This window comes from Cannabis sativa, chromosome 4 (assembly GCF_029168945.1).
Source record: "Cannabis sativa cultivar Pink pepper isolate KNU-18-1 chromosome 4, ASM2916894v1, whole genome shotgun sequence".
NCBI classification, from domain to species: Eukaryota; Viridiplantae; Streptophyta; class Magnoliopsida; order Rosales; family Cannabaceae; genus Cannabis; species Cannabis sativa.
This window is the reverse complement of record NC_083604.1, coordinates 27,575,944-27,593,813: the sequence shown is the minus strand read 5'-3', so window position 1 is coordinate 27,593,813 and position 17,870 is coordinate 27,575,944. Positions and strand designations below refer to the sequence as shown.

The 17,870-nt window shown below is 39.0% G+C and overlaps 1 protein-coding gene across 1 annotated transcript; it reads right to left on the bottom strand.

Annotated features, from left to right (window-relative positions):
* Positions 1–915: 915 nt before the first annotated feature.
* Positions 916–3,017, bottom strand: LOC133036884 (uncharacterized). The gene is made up of 5 exons (XM_061113651.1): positions 2,477–3,017; positions 2,314–2,425; positions 2,087–2,229; positions 1,264–1,739; positions 916–1,062 (listed from the first exon to the last, which is right to left on the bottom strand). Exons 1-5 carry the CDS (start codon positions 3,015–3,017, stop codon positions 916–918), a joined length of 1,419 nt encoding a protein of 472 aa, XP_060969634.1.
* Positions 3,018–17,870: the final 14,853 nt, after the last annotated feature.

Genomic DNA, 17,870 nt, shown 5'->3' with positions numbered 1-17,870 from the left:
ACTACTATGACTCGGGTCTACTTAACTCCGTGACGTCATCCTTCATGCCACGTGTCTAATATTGATGTCCACATCATGAGGAAAAGTGTCCGAGTTCTTAAATAATATATTTAAAATAGTGTATAACAATTTATTTTAAAAATATATTAAATATAAAAGTCTCACATCTTTTATAAATAATATGTTTACTGTGTTATTTTTATTTATCCAAAAAGTATTTTATTTATTGGTAATTGATCAATGTACTTTTGTCTAATAATTTTTTTTATATAATAATTTATAATTTATTATTAATATTTTTTCATGACAATAATCAAATTTATTGATAATTTAATAGACAAACTAAGTTTTATATATTTATAGATTAAATTCATTTATTTTTTTTTTTCAAATTATGAATTATACATTAACTAATTTATTCTTTTTATAATCATGATTACATATAAAATCAAGATACAAATTTCCATAAATAAATTTAAAAAACTAAAAAAAAATCATACAATAAATTCAATATTAAAAAATTAATATCATCCCAAAATTTACACCAAACATTATTGTGCAACACTCTGAATTAACTTCTAGTAGTAATAATATGGATTCATAAATTTAATAAATCCTTAGCTTTCAGTTTTTCTTAAGGTTTAATTCTTTCTTTTTTTTTTTTGTGAAATAAGCAAACTACAACCAAATAAGGCAAAAGTCGAAACAAACAGCACGAAAGCTGCCAAAACAACCAGAAACCACCACACAAACACACTACGAATTCTTAATTACATTGAGTAAATACAAGTTTCTTTGAAAAATTTTAAAGGGACCTTTACTCATGATTCTAAGTTGAACAACATTCCTCACTTCAAAACTAAGACTTCTAGAATAAGCACAAGTCAACTCAAAGATACATCGATTCCTATTTTTCTACAGCTCGTATAAAGTAGCTGCTGTCACCATGTTAAGAACCTGATTTTGGAGGTCCTTCACCTTGATTATGCTCCTGCTATTTAGATCAGCAATCAAACTAGGCCAATGATAAACTCCCAGCCAAGAGTTCACCTCCTCACAGACCTGCTTAGAAAAAATACAACTGAAAAAGATATGGTAATGAGTTTCAAAATAAGTTTCACAAACCGGGCACATAGTATTCTGCAACGGCACCAACTTGTAAAGAAAGTCTCTAGTGAGCAGTTGGGTATTTACAATCTGCTAGAACACGAATCTGTGCTTGGGCAGCACCAAGTTGTCCTAAATAGCCCGAGCATACTTAACTTTAGGCATCTCTAACAGCAGGTTGTAGAACTTCTTAGCTCTGAGATTCGTACCTGTCACAGCAAGCCTCAACATGGTTTCATTTGTACTATCCCAAAGATTTAGCACCTTTTTAAAGTACCAACTAGTATCTCTATTCTTTGGGAAGTTCCATATGTCCATTCCTTTCAGATGGATGGAGTTTATCCACTTAACCCACAAACAATCTTGTTTGTGAGACAAAGCCCAAAGAAATTTCGCGATTAGGGCCTTGATCCATTTTTTCCCTTCACGGAATCCAACTCCACCAAGATTCTTAGGGAGGCAAACTTTTTCCCAAGAAGCACGGTGAAGCTTGCTCTTGTTCCCTTTAGTTCCCCAAAGGAAGTCTCTACAACTTTTGTCTATGGCAGCCACGACTTTCGAAGGAATAATGAAGGTGCTCATCCAAAAATTCCTAATTCCAAGCAAAACCGAGTGAATTAGTTGGGCTTGACCTGCAAAGGAAACATTCCTACTCGCCTAGCAATTCAGATTCTTGTTAATTTTGTCAGGAATAACTCCACAATCAGCTAACTTCCATTTGGTTGGACGAAGATTAACCCCCAAGTATTTGAGAGGGAAACAACCTTCTTTAAAGTGAACTATGTCAAGAATCTTCAGTTTAGTATTATTATTAACCCCCCAAAGTAAATTTGAGATTTAGCTATGTTGGCTAATAGCCCTGTAGCTTTACAAAAACACATGATCGCTTCAAAAATAAGTTTCGCTGAGCTGGTATTCCCTTTACAGAAAATCACAAGGTCATCTGCAAAACACAAGCTAGTCAAGCGCAGGTGCTTACACATCGGGTGATAACCAAACCCCTTCTTCTCAGCAACCTTATTACAGAGTCTGGTAAGATACTCCATTATCACAACAAAAAGCAAAAGGGACATGGGGTCACCTTGACGAAGACCTTTTTTCCTCTTGAAGTTGCCCTGAATTCTGCCATTTAATAACAAGTGATAGTGAGTTCCTTCCAGACAAGTGATAATCCAACTAATAAACCTCGAGGGGAAACAGAGAGACCTCAAAAGATCCTTAACAAATTGCCAATCAATAGTATCGTAAGCCTTACTAAGGCCAATCTTCATGATGCATCTTGCTGAAATATTCTTCCTTGTGTACCCCTTAAGAAGGTCTTAAAATATCATGATATTATGGGCAAGTAATCTTTTTTTGATAAACGCACCTTGATTATTCTGAATAATGTTGGGGAGCACTTCTGATAGTCTAGAACAAATCAATTTTGAGATACATTTGTAAATTGCGTTGCAGCAAGCAATCAATCTGTAATCTCTAGCTGAAGTCGGGTTAGCAATTTTGGGGATTAGGGAGATAACCGTTTCATTAAAGTGTTTGGGAAGTCTACCATTGGTGAAGACACCCAAAACAGCATTAGAAATTTCATCTCCAATCTTGATCCACATATCTCTGTAAAAGCCTGAACTGAAACCATCTAATCTTGGGCTTTTTGAGGGGTGAATTCTCATCATATCCTTCTTGATGTCACTTTTGTTAAAAGGTCTAATCAAGTTGACTTGTTGATTCAAGTTAAGACAGTACCCCTTCTTAATACAATCATTGTCAATCCTGATTGAAGGATTACTCTTGTTGTCCATGAACGTCTCAAAGTGCTTCACAAAGTGTTTTACTGCTTCCTTAAATTTATCAACAATAGTATCTCCTTTCATGAAGGTAGTGATTCTATTCTCTATTCTTCTTTTCCTCATAGCCATATGAAAATAGCTAGAGTTTTCATCATTGAATTAAATCCACCTTATCTTACTTTGCTACGTAAGAAGTTGTGTGTATCTATCTTTAGCTACCATAAAATCTTGCTGCTCTTAGTAACAGCAGCCTGCTGCTGCAAATCATTTGGGTTGGTAGCTGCTGCCTCTTGAACAAGGCAAAATTTACCTTTGGCAGCCATGTATTCCATTGCCACATCCCAAATATTGTTCCTAGTGAAGCTCTTCAACACATGCTTCAATCGAAGAATTTTTTGCACCAAACCAACAAGCCCAATACAAGTAATAGGCTTAGTCCAGCTGTCCATGACACCTTGATCAAACCCCAAGTAAGTAGACCAGTGGTTCCCATAACGAAACGATTTCACCCCAACATTGTTAAGCACTTGGAACTGAATAAGACATAAGTAGTGGTCAGAGACAATATCCCACTTAAAGCAAGCTTTTGTGTTAGAAAATTCATCCAACCAAATGTTGTTGGTAAAAACTCTATCGAGTTTAGAAAAAATCTTTCACCAACCTCATGCTTGTTATTCCAAGTATAAAACGAACCCGAACTTTTGAATTCCTCAACTTGAGCCAAGGCAAGACAAGATTGAGCATCAAGGATATCTAAATTGTGAATCTGTCTCCCCCCATGTCTGTCTTGTAAGCTAAACATCGCATTGAAGTCACCAAAGATGATCCACGACTCATTTATCTTCCCAAAACCAGCTAGCTTTTCCTAAAGAGCTTTTCGAGTCTCTAAGCAGTTGCTGCCATATACTGCAGTGACAAAGAAGGTGCTCTTTTGCCCAAAAAACATTACTTTGGATGAATCAACTAGCTATCTTCATCAATGACATTAACATGAACAAAACTTTTCTGCCAGAGCACCAGAATTCTTCAAGCAATTTCATCACTAGAATAGAAATTCCAATTAAGAAAATTATTCTCCATACTATCACCAACTTTATCCTGTTTAATCTTTATTTCAAATAAAGCTGGGAAACTAATTTTATTCAATCTAAAAACATCAAGAATAGCTAGTTGCTTATCCTTTTTATTCACACCTCTCACATTCTATCCTAACATATTACAAGCATCCATAAAAAAAAGATTAGAGTTAGGATCCAAAACCTCATCAAGAGCAGCAACCTGTAGCATTCCATAGCCATTAATCTTATTCAAAATAATAGGATCCTCTAGAATATTAGGAGCTTCATTCTGTCTCAGTCCTCTCCTTTTGGGAGTAATCCATTTACAATCATTATTAACTTTATCAAAACCATCAGCCCTTGCTTGCTTCAGAATTAAATTCGAATCTTTAGCTTCAGCTCTAGTATATATCCATATTTTCCCCTTGCACATTGTGTTGGAATTTATTTTACCAGGATCTTAAATCTACTCACAAGTATGTTGATTTAACAACCTAAACATGAACTTCTAAAACGATAATAAATAAAACACATATAAAGTTAAGAAACCTTACAGTGGGTGCATCGGAATAATATTTCTCCTTCCACTCAGATCTCTAACCCTTGATTCCTTTCTGTCGCAGAGTATAATCAAGATCTGAGCCTGAATGTCCTTTAGTTGGATGTGATCCTTCACAGTCTTCCAATCTATGATTGAGGTACTGTTTGCTGTGTGTGGGCACTACTCTCTCACTAGGGATTTCAAAATTCTCTCTCTCTCTTGCACTGTGTATTTCGTGTGTTTCAAGCATGCAAGAGGAAGAGAGGAGGGCTGCTATATATAGAGAAAAGGAGAGCTGAACTTTCCAAAATAAACAGTTTCCTTAATTACAGAGTAATTGATTAACTGCCTTATTTGGTGTGATCCACCACTTTCCATTTATAGATAACTGCTAGGTTTAGGTTAGTAATTATTTTGCATTAAAAAATTAAAAATAATAATTGGGAAACACACAACCATGTGGCCGGCCATGGTGTGACTCGGCCTCACTTGGGTTTTGTAGTTTCCACAATTTTATTTCTATATTCCCAAAAATGTCATTTTTCCAATTCTAACCATTTAAATGCCAAAACTAATTATTTAATAAATAAAATAGATTATTAAATAATATTGTCATTTAATATAATTATTAATTAGAAATATAGAGTCTCTTAATTAATAAATAAACCTAGAAACCCTTTTCTTTACAATTTCATCCCTACTTAGTGAGAATTCACAAATTAGACATAGTCTAACTTTTAGAATTATAATTGATTAATCATAAATCAATTATTGAGTCTTACAAACAGTATGGTCTCAACTAGAATGGGGACCATGGATCTATATTGCTGAGCTTCCAATAAGTTGAACCAAATTTACTAAGTAAATCCCTAACTTATTAATTTCTTGTTGAATCCACTCTTAGAACTTGGAATTGCACTCTCAGACTTATATAGAGCATTCTATATGTTCCACGATATAGATATGCTATCTCATTTAACCATTGTTATAATCTTAATGTGATTAAAGATCCTCTATATAGATGATTTACATCAAGATGGGATAAATTTACCGTTTTCACCCCTCAATGTATTTGGCCCCTTAAAACACTTAGCTACCAGTAAATGATGTTTTAGTGATCTAAGATTTAGTCACTGAAACAAGAGCTCATCCATTTACTTCTATTTAGCTAAGCTCGAACGGAATCATCACTTGACTTCTATACACCACTAGAAGCTATCATATTTATGTTCAGCGCTCCCACTCAGTTATGCTATCATGTTCCCAAAATATACGTATCACCCTGACCCAAAAGTAGGCTTAACTAATAAATCAAAGAACATGAATAACACTCCTGAGATTGAGCCTAGGCATATCAGGATTTAGATTCTTTTAATCTAAGATCAATTACTGATATTGACTTGGAAAGATACAACGGTAAGTTTATAATATCTTGACCAAGTTCAATATCGGTCCAGTCCAATGCATACTCCATACATTCAAAACTAGTATACTTTACTAATACCCTGGAAAGAACACAACACTTACTCCAAGTGTAACTATTCTTCATCGCTGATTATCACATCAGTGTAAATCCAAAACACTGATGAACAGGGACTTAGTCTTTTGAATTATATAATCACAATCACATTCCACTTTGTTGACAATACTGTAATTGTGAATAAATATATGTTCTGGACTTAACTGATTTTGTGCATATATATTAAACCATAAACATGAAAAATACATGTTAGCATAAACCACTTCTAATCTCTTAAATTGATAACTAATCAGACTGTACCCATTAAGTACATCTGAACAAACTGAAGACATATCTCTCAAATTTTAAAATTTGGAATTGAGATGATGCAATGTAGAATTTTCTTCAGTAAAATAACTTTCTGGTAATTTCGAATTTACAAAGTTATGTATATCTTTTCTGATGGAGCTTGGATTATTATAGATGGATTTTTACACTCTTCTAGAATAACTCCTCCACCCCCAGAGTAACCACCATCTCTATTTCTTAATGAGTTTGTGTGGATATTAGGAAAACTAGTACATAGTTCCTTAATATCTAACATATAGGTCACTTTCATAAATCTTTCTTGATTGTCCCCTAATGTTCCTTATTTGATTACATCTCAGATGGCTCCCACTCAATAGTAGATGTCTGGTTAAAAATACTTTTAACCTCTTATTATTGTTTAGAGGGATATCTCATTGTGACTCATTGTCTTAGTCTGAAATTGTAAGTTTCTTTAAGACTAGGTCATCACCATAGCAGTCTAGTATTTGAAGTGTAAAATACTTGCTAGAGATTAAGCAATCAAATTAAGATACCATAAAATTGTTATGAGGATTAGAAATCTTGACTCAAGTCATTCGAATAGACTATGTAAGAATTCTTTTCATAATTCTGATAAGTTATTTCTATCCATGTGAATGGTTAGATTTGTTTTATCAGTGGTGTTCTTAAGTTCCTATCACACGTGTCAACCAAATGAGAATGGGTAAAGAATTTTAATATTCTCCCACTCAATTAAGGTAGTGTGATACATTATCAAAGAACTTTATTGGTATCATTATCTATTACAACAGTAAATTTAAATTGGAACATATAATCAAGATCAAGGATTTATTCTGATAATAGCTAATTTATTATATTATTTCTATGTTTAAAATTATGTGTCATAAAGAGTGCTGTGGAATAAAGTCCACCCCTAAGTATATAGAGATTATGATCCACCCCTAAAGGTTGTAGAGATCATGATTCTCTAAGTGTAATAGAGATTATGTGGAGTTGAATATAATCCAGAGTTCATTAGATATAAAAGATCGTTGAACTTCATATTATTCTTAACTTTTTCTCCACCCCTATCAGATCAAAAGATCTTTTTATTAAACAAATTCTTATTAATTGTTCTAGAATTAACATAGAAATAATTTCTAATGTGTATGTAGTAATAACTCTGTAAAGAGTTTAAATAACTATAGAATTTGTATCAATAATAAAAACACATACACATACAAACATAATAAATATAATAATTAATAATTGATTTATAAGATAAAGTAATGAAGCTCAACTCATAGATTGCAATTTATTTGTAAGAAAAAAAAATAATTATAAATTAAAAAAAAATATTTGCAACATTATGAGAGGAGGGAATAAAATCCCAAACTTGAAATCCAAATTGTTTTAAAATTGAAACAATTAATTCAAAAGTAAATAAATAAATGAGCTTCCTCTTTATCTTTGACGAACTCCATCCCTTTATCCAGCTTTCAGATCCAACTCGCTAAGACAGCACCTGAGTTTAAGAAGCCTGAGCTAAGAAGAAAAATAAACAAGGTTAGTAGTCCAGAATTAATAATCCAAATGGATAATAATTCACTAAAAACATCAGTTCATAGAAAGAAATACCTTGTTTCTTTGCAAGAAGCTTAGGACATTGGGGTTTCCAATGGCCTTTCTCATTGCAGTAGAAACATTTTCCTTTTGGTGTATCACTAGAAGTTGCAGCCTTTTTGTTCTTAGCTGTTTTCACAGCTTGAGCTCGCTTCTTGGAATTTTTCCAGTTCATCTTATTCTTGGATTTGGAAGTAGAGGCAACATGTGCCTCAACATTATTCGTCCTATTACCTGTAACACCCTAACTAACATAGGCGTATTACGTGATTTTTAAACATGTTGTGCAGCTCGTTGCTAATCAACGAGGTTTATGGAAAAACATGATTAATTAAAATTTTTGCTTTTTAATTAAACTTAGAAAATAATATTACAAAAGACTCGGGATCCCGATTACAAAATCATTTACAAAAAGATTTAACTGTTTATACAAAATAATGTCGCCTAGCGACTAGTTACAAAATTAGCCTCGCTGTCTCGAGGATCGTACTCTCCAGGCCTAACCGCCCCAACATGTACAACCTTCATAATCTCGCTCACGGTCCATCAGCTTTAGCCTTGCCTTTACCTACACATAAACGTAGAACTGTGAGTCGACAGACTCAGTAAGAAAAGCATAATAATACTCATACATAATCTCGGTCATGATCAGACACCCATACCCCTGATCATAACCCTAACTGCCGTGTCAACACGATACTGAGTCCCGCTACTGCCGTGTCCAACACGGTACTGAGCCACTACTGCCGTGTCCAACACGGTACTGAGCCACTACTGCCGTGTCCAACACGGTACTGAGTTTTGAACGTTCATAGGGACGGTAGTATTGACACGTAACAGCCTGATCGGTCGAACCGGTCATACTTCGGCTGCTGGTCATACTCCAGCCTGTACCGACGTGTTACTATATCCACCTGATCGGTCGAACCGGTCATACTCTGGCTTCTGGTCATACTCCAGCCTGTACCGACGGGATACGTCAATAGTACGGAACCACCAACCAAGTGTCAGCCTGATCGGTCGAACCGGTCATACTCCGACTGCTGGTCATACTCCAGCCTGTACTGACGTGACAGGGTTGGATGGTTCGAAGCCAACATACATAACAATGTAATCTAACAGGCTTCCTACATGCACGCTAAACATGTAATCTACATATGCATACTGTTATACTAATCTTACCTGGATTCCGAATTCAGGTGTGCCGGTCAACCTGACTGGAACTTTAGCTGAGCGGCGGATTACAGGCTCCTAAACCATAAAAATCACAACACTATAAGTGACACGCTAAATCACTTTCCGGGGACTTAAACTAGGAACTAAAAGTTTCCCTATCGATAAAAAGCATGGCAATACCCCCTAAAACATAAAAACGAGGAAAACTAGGGTCCCTGAATTTTCCCCAACCGGTAGACCGGTTGCCCAACCGGAATTCCGGTTCTGGAAAATTCAGAACCCTCATCCGGAATTCTGGATGCACAACCGGAATTCCGGTTCCTCGCAGGCAGCAAACCCAAATTTTCATAACTTGCACAAATCAACCCCAAATCACATGAAACCTTCCAGACCTGTTCTATACCTCCCCTAGAACATTTCCAAAGCACAAAAACCACCCAGAAAGCACCAAAACAAAAAGTGCCATTAAAGCTCAAGCTTTGAGTTCTAAACTCAAACTTGAGCAAAACCACCTAACATGCATTCAAACTAGCTTGAATCTACTTAAACAAGCATAACTAAGCCTCTGAAAACAATTAAAAACATTAATAACAACACAGCAACAGATTCACAACATTTCTTCCAAAAATCACATTTTTGAGCTAGAAATTCTAAACTTAAAGCAAGATAATTTACATGCATTTCTAACAGCTTAATTAACTTCAAATTAACATGCTTAAATCACAAAATTCAACAACAACATCACAGCAGCAACAAACTCAAATAATCATGCATGCATCATCATTTTTCATCAAAATTTCAACCATTTAAAGAAGGAAACAAGAGAAGCTAACCTAGCTTGAAATGGACCTTAAAGAGAGATGGATTCACAAGAAAACTTCAAGGAAAAAGGCCAGCTCCTAGCTGCTCCAAGGTGGCCGAAAGTGAGAGGAAAGAAAGAGAGAGTTTGTTTTGAAATTTTTCTCTATTTTTTTCTAAGTGTGGAAAATGATGCTTTGAAGAGTAAATGAAGTGAAAAGGATTTATTTCAGCCAACAACAATTAAATAAACATTTATTTTTCAAATAATAAAAAATCACTAAAAGACAAAATACTAATGGGGCAAAAAGACCATTTTGCCCCTCCACCCTAAAACCACATAAATCATACTAAAGGGGTATTTTCGGGAAATCCTAAATTCCCAGCCATTCCCGACATTCCCAATGTCTAATAAACCGCCCCAAACAACTAACATACTAAGTTGTGATTTCTACTGAGCCAAACACCGAGTTCCAAAATACCTGGCACCGAAAATGCAAAATATGAAAATTACTGAATGACATAGCAATGCATTTCTGAATTCCATAAATAACAGTATAATAAATTATTTAAATAGCTATAAATAATTTTCATAATTAATCATAATTAACTGCTAATTTCCAAATTAAACTAAGCGGGCTTTACAACTATCCCCTCCTTAAAAGGATTTCGTCCCCGAAATCTAACCTGAATAACTCTGGATATTGAGCTCTCATATCTGACTCTAGCTCCCAGGTGGCTTCCTCCACCTTGCTGTTTCTCCAGAGAACCTTGACCAAAGCTATGGTCTTATTTCGAAGGACTTTATCCTTTTTATCCAGGATCTGCACTGGCTGTTCCTCATAAGTCATGTCTGGCTGTAGCTCAAGGCTCTCATAACTGAGTATATGAGAGTGATCTGAAACGTATTTTCTCAACATCGAGACATGGAATACGTTGTGAACTGCTGATAAGGCTGGAGGCAATGCTAACCGATATGCCACTTGACCTATTTTCTCGAGAATCTCAAAAGGTCCTGTAAATCTAGGGCATAACTTGCCTCTTTTCCCGAAACGTTTGATCCCCTTCATCGGAGATACCCGTACGAACACATGTTCCCCTACTTGGAACTCAACATCTCTGCGTTTCGGATCTGCGTAACTCTTCTGTCTGCTCTGTGAGGCAAGCATTCTAGCTTTTATCTTCTCTATCACCTCATTGGTCCGTTGCACTGACTCTGGACCTAAGTATTTTCTCTCCCCTGTCTCATCCCAATGGATGGGAGATCTACATTTCCTATCGTATAACAGTTCATAGGGAGCCATCCCTATCGTACTCTGGTAACTGTTGTTGTAAGAAAATTCTATCAACGGTAGATACTTATTCCATGAGCCTTCAAAGTCCATAACACATGCTCTCAACATGTCCTCCAAAATCTGAATTGTCCTTTCAGACTGACCATCTGTCTGAGGATGGAATGCTGTACTAAATTTCAGCCTTGTACCCATTGCTCGCTGCAAACTTTGCCAAAATTTGGAGGTAAACTTCGGATCCCTGTCCGAAACTATAGACTTCGGTACCCCGTGAAGTCTTACTATCTCTCTGACATACAACTCTGCCAACTGATCCACTGTAAATGTTGTTCTAACCGGCAGAAAGTGAGCAAATTTCGTAAATCGATCCACCACTACCCAGATGGAATCAAATAAACCCGTGGTCCTAGGTAACCCGACCACAAAATCCATCGTGATATCTTCCATTTCCATTCTGGTAGGGTTAGAGGCTGCAACAACCCTGCTGGTCTCTGATGTTCAGCCTTAATCTGCTGACAAGTGAGGCATCTCGATACGAATTCTACTACATTCTTCTTCATACCGCTCCACCAGAAGTACGGTTTCAAATCTTGGTAAATCTTAGTGGTGCCGGGATGCAGAGAATACGGGGTAGAATGAGCCTCCTCAAAGATCTCATTCCTAAGTTCCACACTATTCGGAACACAAACCCTGGCCTTATACAAAAGCATCCCACTGTCTGACACTGAAAAGTCCTTGGCTTGACCAGCAACACCTCATCTCGGATCTTTACTAACTCTGGATCCGTCATCTGAGCGACTTTTATTCTTTCCAACAAGTCAGATTGTAGCGTTAAGTTGTGAAGCTGACCTACCACAAACTCAATGCTGGACCTAACCATATCCTCTGCTAGCTGAGGTGAGATCTGAACCATACTAGCTACTTGCCCGGGACCCTTTCTGGTCAGGGCATCGGCCACTACATTGGCCTTTCCGGGGTGATAGAGGATCTCACAATCGTAATCTTTCACTAACTCCAACCAACGCCTTTGTCTCATATTCAAATCCTTCTGAGTAAAGAAATACTTGAGACTTTTATGGTCGGTATAGATCTCACACTTTTCCCCGTAAAGATAATGCCGCCAAATCTTCAATGCGAAAACCACCGCGACCAACTCTAGGTCATGAGTCGGGTATCGCTGTTCATAATCCTTTAACTGACGGGAGGCATAAGCGATGACCCGATCGGCTTGCATCAATACACACCCCAAACCCTGTTTGGATGCGTCACAATAAACTACGAACTTCTCCTTTTTTGAAGGCAAAGCTAGCACTGGAGCGGTAATCAACCTCTGTTTCAGCTCCTGAAAACTAGCTTCGCACTTGTCTGACCAAATAAATCGCTGATTTTTCTTTGTAAGTTCGGTTAGGGGCATTGAAATTTTTGAAAACCCTTCCACGAACCTACGGTAGTACCCAGCTAAACCCAAGAAGCTTCTGATCTCTATCACTGTCTTCGGTCTCAGCCAATCCCTGACGGATTCAATCTTCCCGGGATCCACCTTGATCCCATCTTTGCTCACAATGTGCTCTAGGAAGGACACCTGAGATAGCCAGAACTCACATTTCTTGAACTTGGCATAAAGCTTATGTTCTCGAAGCCGTTGCAGTGCCATCTGAAGATGTAACTCATGCTCCTCTTCTGATTGAGAGTACACGAGGATGTCCTCGATAAACACAATCACACAGATATCGAGGAAATCCTTGAACACTCTATTCATCAAGTCCATGAATGCTGCAGGAGCATTGGTTAGTCCGAATGACATAACCAGAAATTCGTAATGTCCATACCTAGTGCGGAAAGCCGTCTTCGGAATGTCCTCCTCTCGGATTCTCAACTGATGATAACCCGAACGGAGATCAATCTTAGAAAAGACCGTCTTCCCCTGAAGCTGATCGAACAAATCATCGATCCTAGGTAATGGATATTTATTCTTCACCGTCAGCTTGTTCAATTCCCTGTAGTCGATGCACATCCTCATAGATCCATCCTTCTTCTTGACGAATAACCGGGGCTCCCCAGGGTGACACACTGGGTCGAATAAACCCTATGTCAAGCAACCCTTGGAGCTGAATCTTTAATTCCTTAAGTTCAGCTGGAGCCATTCTATACGGGGCTTTGGAAACCGGTTCCACCCCTGGTGCCGAGTCTATCCCAAAGTCAATCTCCCGCTGAGGTGGTAACCCTGGAAGTTCTTCGGGAAAAACATCCAAAAATTCCCGAACCACCTTGATGTCCTCTGGCCGAATGGTATCTGGTCGAGTGGTGTCCACCACCACGGCCAGAAACCCTAAGCAACCGCCGTGCAACAATTCTCTAGCTGACATAGCCGAGATCACCGGGATCCGAGATCCCTAAACTGAACCAACAAACACAAATGGTTCTTCACTTTCCGGTTGGAAGATCACCATCTTTCTTTTACAATCTATACTCGCCGAATATTTAGATAGGAAATCCATTCCTAAAATAATGTCGAACTCTACTAAACTCATCTCTATCAAGTCAGCACTTAACTCTCTACCATCTATCCTGATCGGCATAGACCTAATCCACCTATTGGAGATAACCAATTCTCCGCCAGGTAATAGGGTTCCAAACCCTGATTCATATCTATCGTACGGTCTATCCAATTTACTAAAGACCCTGGCCGCCACATAAGAATGTGTAGCCCCAGAATCAAACAGCACTGAATATAGCGAGTTATTAATAGAAAGCTGACCTGTGACAACTGATGGGCTGGCATCTGCATCAGCCTGAGTGATAGCGAACACCCTGGCTGGAGTGGGTATCGCTGGAGCTCTCGGTGCCTCTGATCGGAGCTGGGGACAGTCCCTCTTGAAGTGTCCGGGCATGCCACAGTGAAAGCATCCCTGACCCTTGCACTCACCCCGATGGTGCCTCTTGCAGCTAGGGTACTCGGGATAGGAGAATCGGGTCTCAGTACCACCAGGACGACTCCCACTATTCTGGTTCCCCTGGAACCTCTTGTTTTGACTCGAGCCACCGGAAGCAGTGGGTGCTCTCTTCCTCTGATCAATGGTCGAACCACTACTCCCCCTGCTAAAGCCTGATGCAGGAGGGGTAGGAGCCCCGCCACTCACCGGAGTACTAGCTGACTCCGACATACACCCAACTGCGCCCTCAGCTCGGAGTGCCTTCTCCACCATCTGAGCATAGGTGGTGCTGTCGTCCGTGGTAATCATCAAGTCATGCCTGATCTTGGCATTCAACCCGTCCAAGTACTTCTCTTTCTTGCTGAAGTCGGTCGGCACGATTCCCGAGGCTAACCTTGCCAACCGATCAAACTAAGTAGTATACTCAGTGACGCTCATATTCTCACGCTGGGTCAGGTGAGCGAACTCTTTCCTCTTGGCGCTTCTGACCGCCTCATTATAGTACTTCGCGTTGAAGAGTTCCTGGAACCTTTCCCAGGTCATGGTGGTGACGTCATGGATCTGAGACACCATGTCCCACCAGACCCGGAGCGTCCTCCCAGGCCCGGAAAGTGGCACACACCACTCTGTCATTACCGGTGACACCCATGAAGTTCAGAATCTTGGTAATCACCGTCAGCCACTGCTCGGCTTTCATCACGTCCGGACCTCCCAAGAAAATCGAAGGTGCTTGCTTCCGGAACCGTTCGTACAGAGGTTCCAATCTATTGGCCGCCACCACTATCTCGGCACAGGCGGCGAGGCGGTGCCACTGGAACTATGGGCACTGGAACTGCAGGAGCACCCTGCTGTCTCAACCTCTGAATCTCGAGGTCTTGCTCTTCAATTCGGGCTTGCATTTCCGCAAACCGTAACTCCCAAGTACGGGCTCCACGATCGGGCAGGGAGCACAGGCGGCTGTGGCGGGTTCTCATCACCCCGACCACGGGCCCTGCCTCGGGGACCTCTACCTCGGCCCCTAACAGGTGGGGGAAACTGAGCTCCCTGTCCTTGGTTGGACCCCACTGAGTTGCCCTGACTCCTGGTAGTCCGCCTGGCGTCCATCTGATTAGAACCGCCTGCGAAACCAAGAGTTGGCATATCAGGTCGTATTCAAGGAGAGCTTACTAATGCCGCTTAATTTGGAAATTAAAAACGAATCATGCGCCTATTCTACTATCAGGCTACTAACATGCTTCCTAACAGGCTTTTCTATTCCATAACTGAATAAAATAAACTACTAAAGCAATAAAGGCTTACTGAACCGTGAAACGAGCTAACTGCTGATGATGATTGTACATGTCGTGACGATCTTCGGAAGACAACCTGGCGGCTCTGATACCAAATTGTAACACCCTAACTAACATAGGCGTATTACGTGATTTTTAAACATGCTGTGCAGCTCGTTGCTAATCAACGAGGTTTATGGAAAAACGTGATTAATTAAAATTTTTGCTTTTTAATTAAACTTAGAAAATAATATTACAAAAGACTCGGGATCCCGATTACAAAATCATTTACAAAAAGATTTAACTGTTTATACAAAATAATGTCGCCTAGCGACTAGTTACAAAATCAGCCTCGTTGTCCCGAGGATCGTACTCTCCAGGCCTAACCGCCCCGACATGTACAACCTTCATAATCTCGCTCACGGTCCATCAGCTTTAGCCTTGCCTTTACCTACACATAAACGTAGAACTGTCAGTCGACAGACTCAGTAAGAAAAGCAATATAATACTCATACATAATCCCGGTCATGATTAGACGCCCATACCCCTGATCAAAACCCTAACTGCCGTGTCCAACACGATACTGAGTCCCACTACTGCCGTGTCCAACACGGTATTGAGCCACTACTGCCTTGTCCAACACGGTACTGAGTTCTGAACGTTCATAGGGACGGTACTATTGACACGTAACAGCCTGATCGGTCGAACCGGTCATACTCCGGCTGCTGGTCATACTCCAGCCTGTACCGACGTGTTACTATATCCACCTGATCGGTCGAGCCGGTCATACTCCATTCTTGGTCATACTCCGGCACTGTCACAGAACGGGATACGTCAATAGTACGGAACCACCAACCAAGTGTCGGCTGACGATCGGTCAAACCGGTCATACTCCGGCTGCTGGTCATACTCCAGCCTGTACCGACGTGACAGGGTTGGATGGTTCGAAGCCAACATACATAACAATGTAATCTAACAGGCTTCCTACATGCACGCTAAACATGTAATCTACATATGCATACTGTTATACTAATCTTACCTGGATTCTGAATTCAGGTGTGCCGGTCAACCTGACTGGAACTTTAGCTGAGCGGCGGATTACAGGCTCCTAAACCATAAAAATCACAACACTATAAGTGACACGCTAAATCACTTCCCGGGGACTTAACCTAGGAACTAAAAGTTTCCTTATCGATAAAAAGCATGGCAATACCCCCTAAAACATAAAAACAAGGAAAACTAGGGTCCCTGAATTTTCCCCAACCGGTAGACCGGTTGCCCAACCAGAATTCCGGTTCTGGAAAATTCAGAACCCTCATCCGGAATTCCGGATGCACAACCGGAATTCCGGTTCCTCGCAGGCAGCAAACCCAAATTTTCATAACTTGCACAAATCAACCCCAAATCACATGAAACCTTCCAGACCTGTTCTATACCTCCCCTAGAACATTTCCAAAGCACAAAAACCACCCAGAAAGCACCAAAACAAAAAGTGCCATTAAATCTCAAGCTTTGAGTTCTAAACTCAAACTTGAGCAAAACCACCTAACATGCATTCAAACTAGCTTGAATCTACTTAAACAAGCATAACTAAGCCTCTGAAAACAATTAAAAACATTAATAACAACACAGCAACAGATTCACAACATTTCTTCTAAAAATCACATTTTGTGCTAGAAATTCTAAACTTAAAGCAAGGTAATTTACATGCATTTCTAACAGCTTAATTAACTTCAAATTAACATGCTTAAATCACAAAATTCAACAACAACATCACAGCAGCAAAAAACTCAAATAATCATGCATACATCATCATTTTTCATCAAAATTTCAACCATTTAAAGAAGGAAACAAGAGAAGCTAACCTAGCTTGAAATGGACCTTAAAAAGAGATGGATTCATAAGAAAACTTCATGGAAAAAGGCCAGCTCCTAGCTGCTCCAAGGTGGCCGAAAGTGAGAGGAAAGAAAGAGAGAGTTTGTTTTGGAATTTTTCTCTATTTTTTTCAAAGTGTGGAAAATGATGCTTTGAAGAGTAAATGAAGTGAAAAGGATTTATTTCAGCCAACAACAATTAAATAAACATTTATTTTTCAAATAATAAAAAATCACTAAAAGACAAAATACTAATGGGGCAAAAAGACCACTTTGCCCCTCCACCCTAAAACCACATAAATCATACTAAAGGGGTATTTTTGGGAAATCCTAAATTCCCGGCCATTCCCGACATTTCCAATGTCTAATAAACCGCCCCAAACAACTAACTTACTAAGTTGTGATTTCTAGTGAGCCAAACACCGAGTTCCAAAATACCGGGCACCGAAAATGCAAAATATGAAAACTACTGAATGACATAGCAATGCATTTCTGAATTCCATAAATAACTGTATAATAAATTTTTTAAATAGCTATAAATAATTTTCATAATTAATCATAATTAACTGCTAATTTCCAAATTAAACTAAGCGGGCTTTACATTACCATTTCCAGAATTCTAAGGTTTACTCCCTTTCTTCTTGG

What these genes read in the sequence shown, in the direction of transcription:
- LOC133036884 (XM_061113651.1), bottom strand. Translation starts at nt 3,017, where the DNA reads ATGAGGAAAAGAAGAATAGAGAATAGAATCACTACCTTCATGAAAGGA. An exon ending in GTTTGGTTATCACCCGATGT is followed by an intron (nt 1,740 to 2,086) that starts GTAAGCACCTGC and finishes TTTCCTTTGCAG; the next exon opens with GTCAAGCCCAACTAATTCAC. An exon ending in TGCTGTTAGAGATGCCTAAA is followed by an intron (nt 1,063 to 1,263) that starts GTTAAGTATGCT and finishes TTTTCTAAGCAG; the next exon opens with GTCTGTGAGGAGGTGAACTC.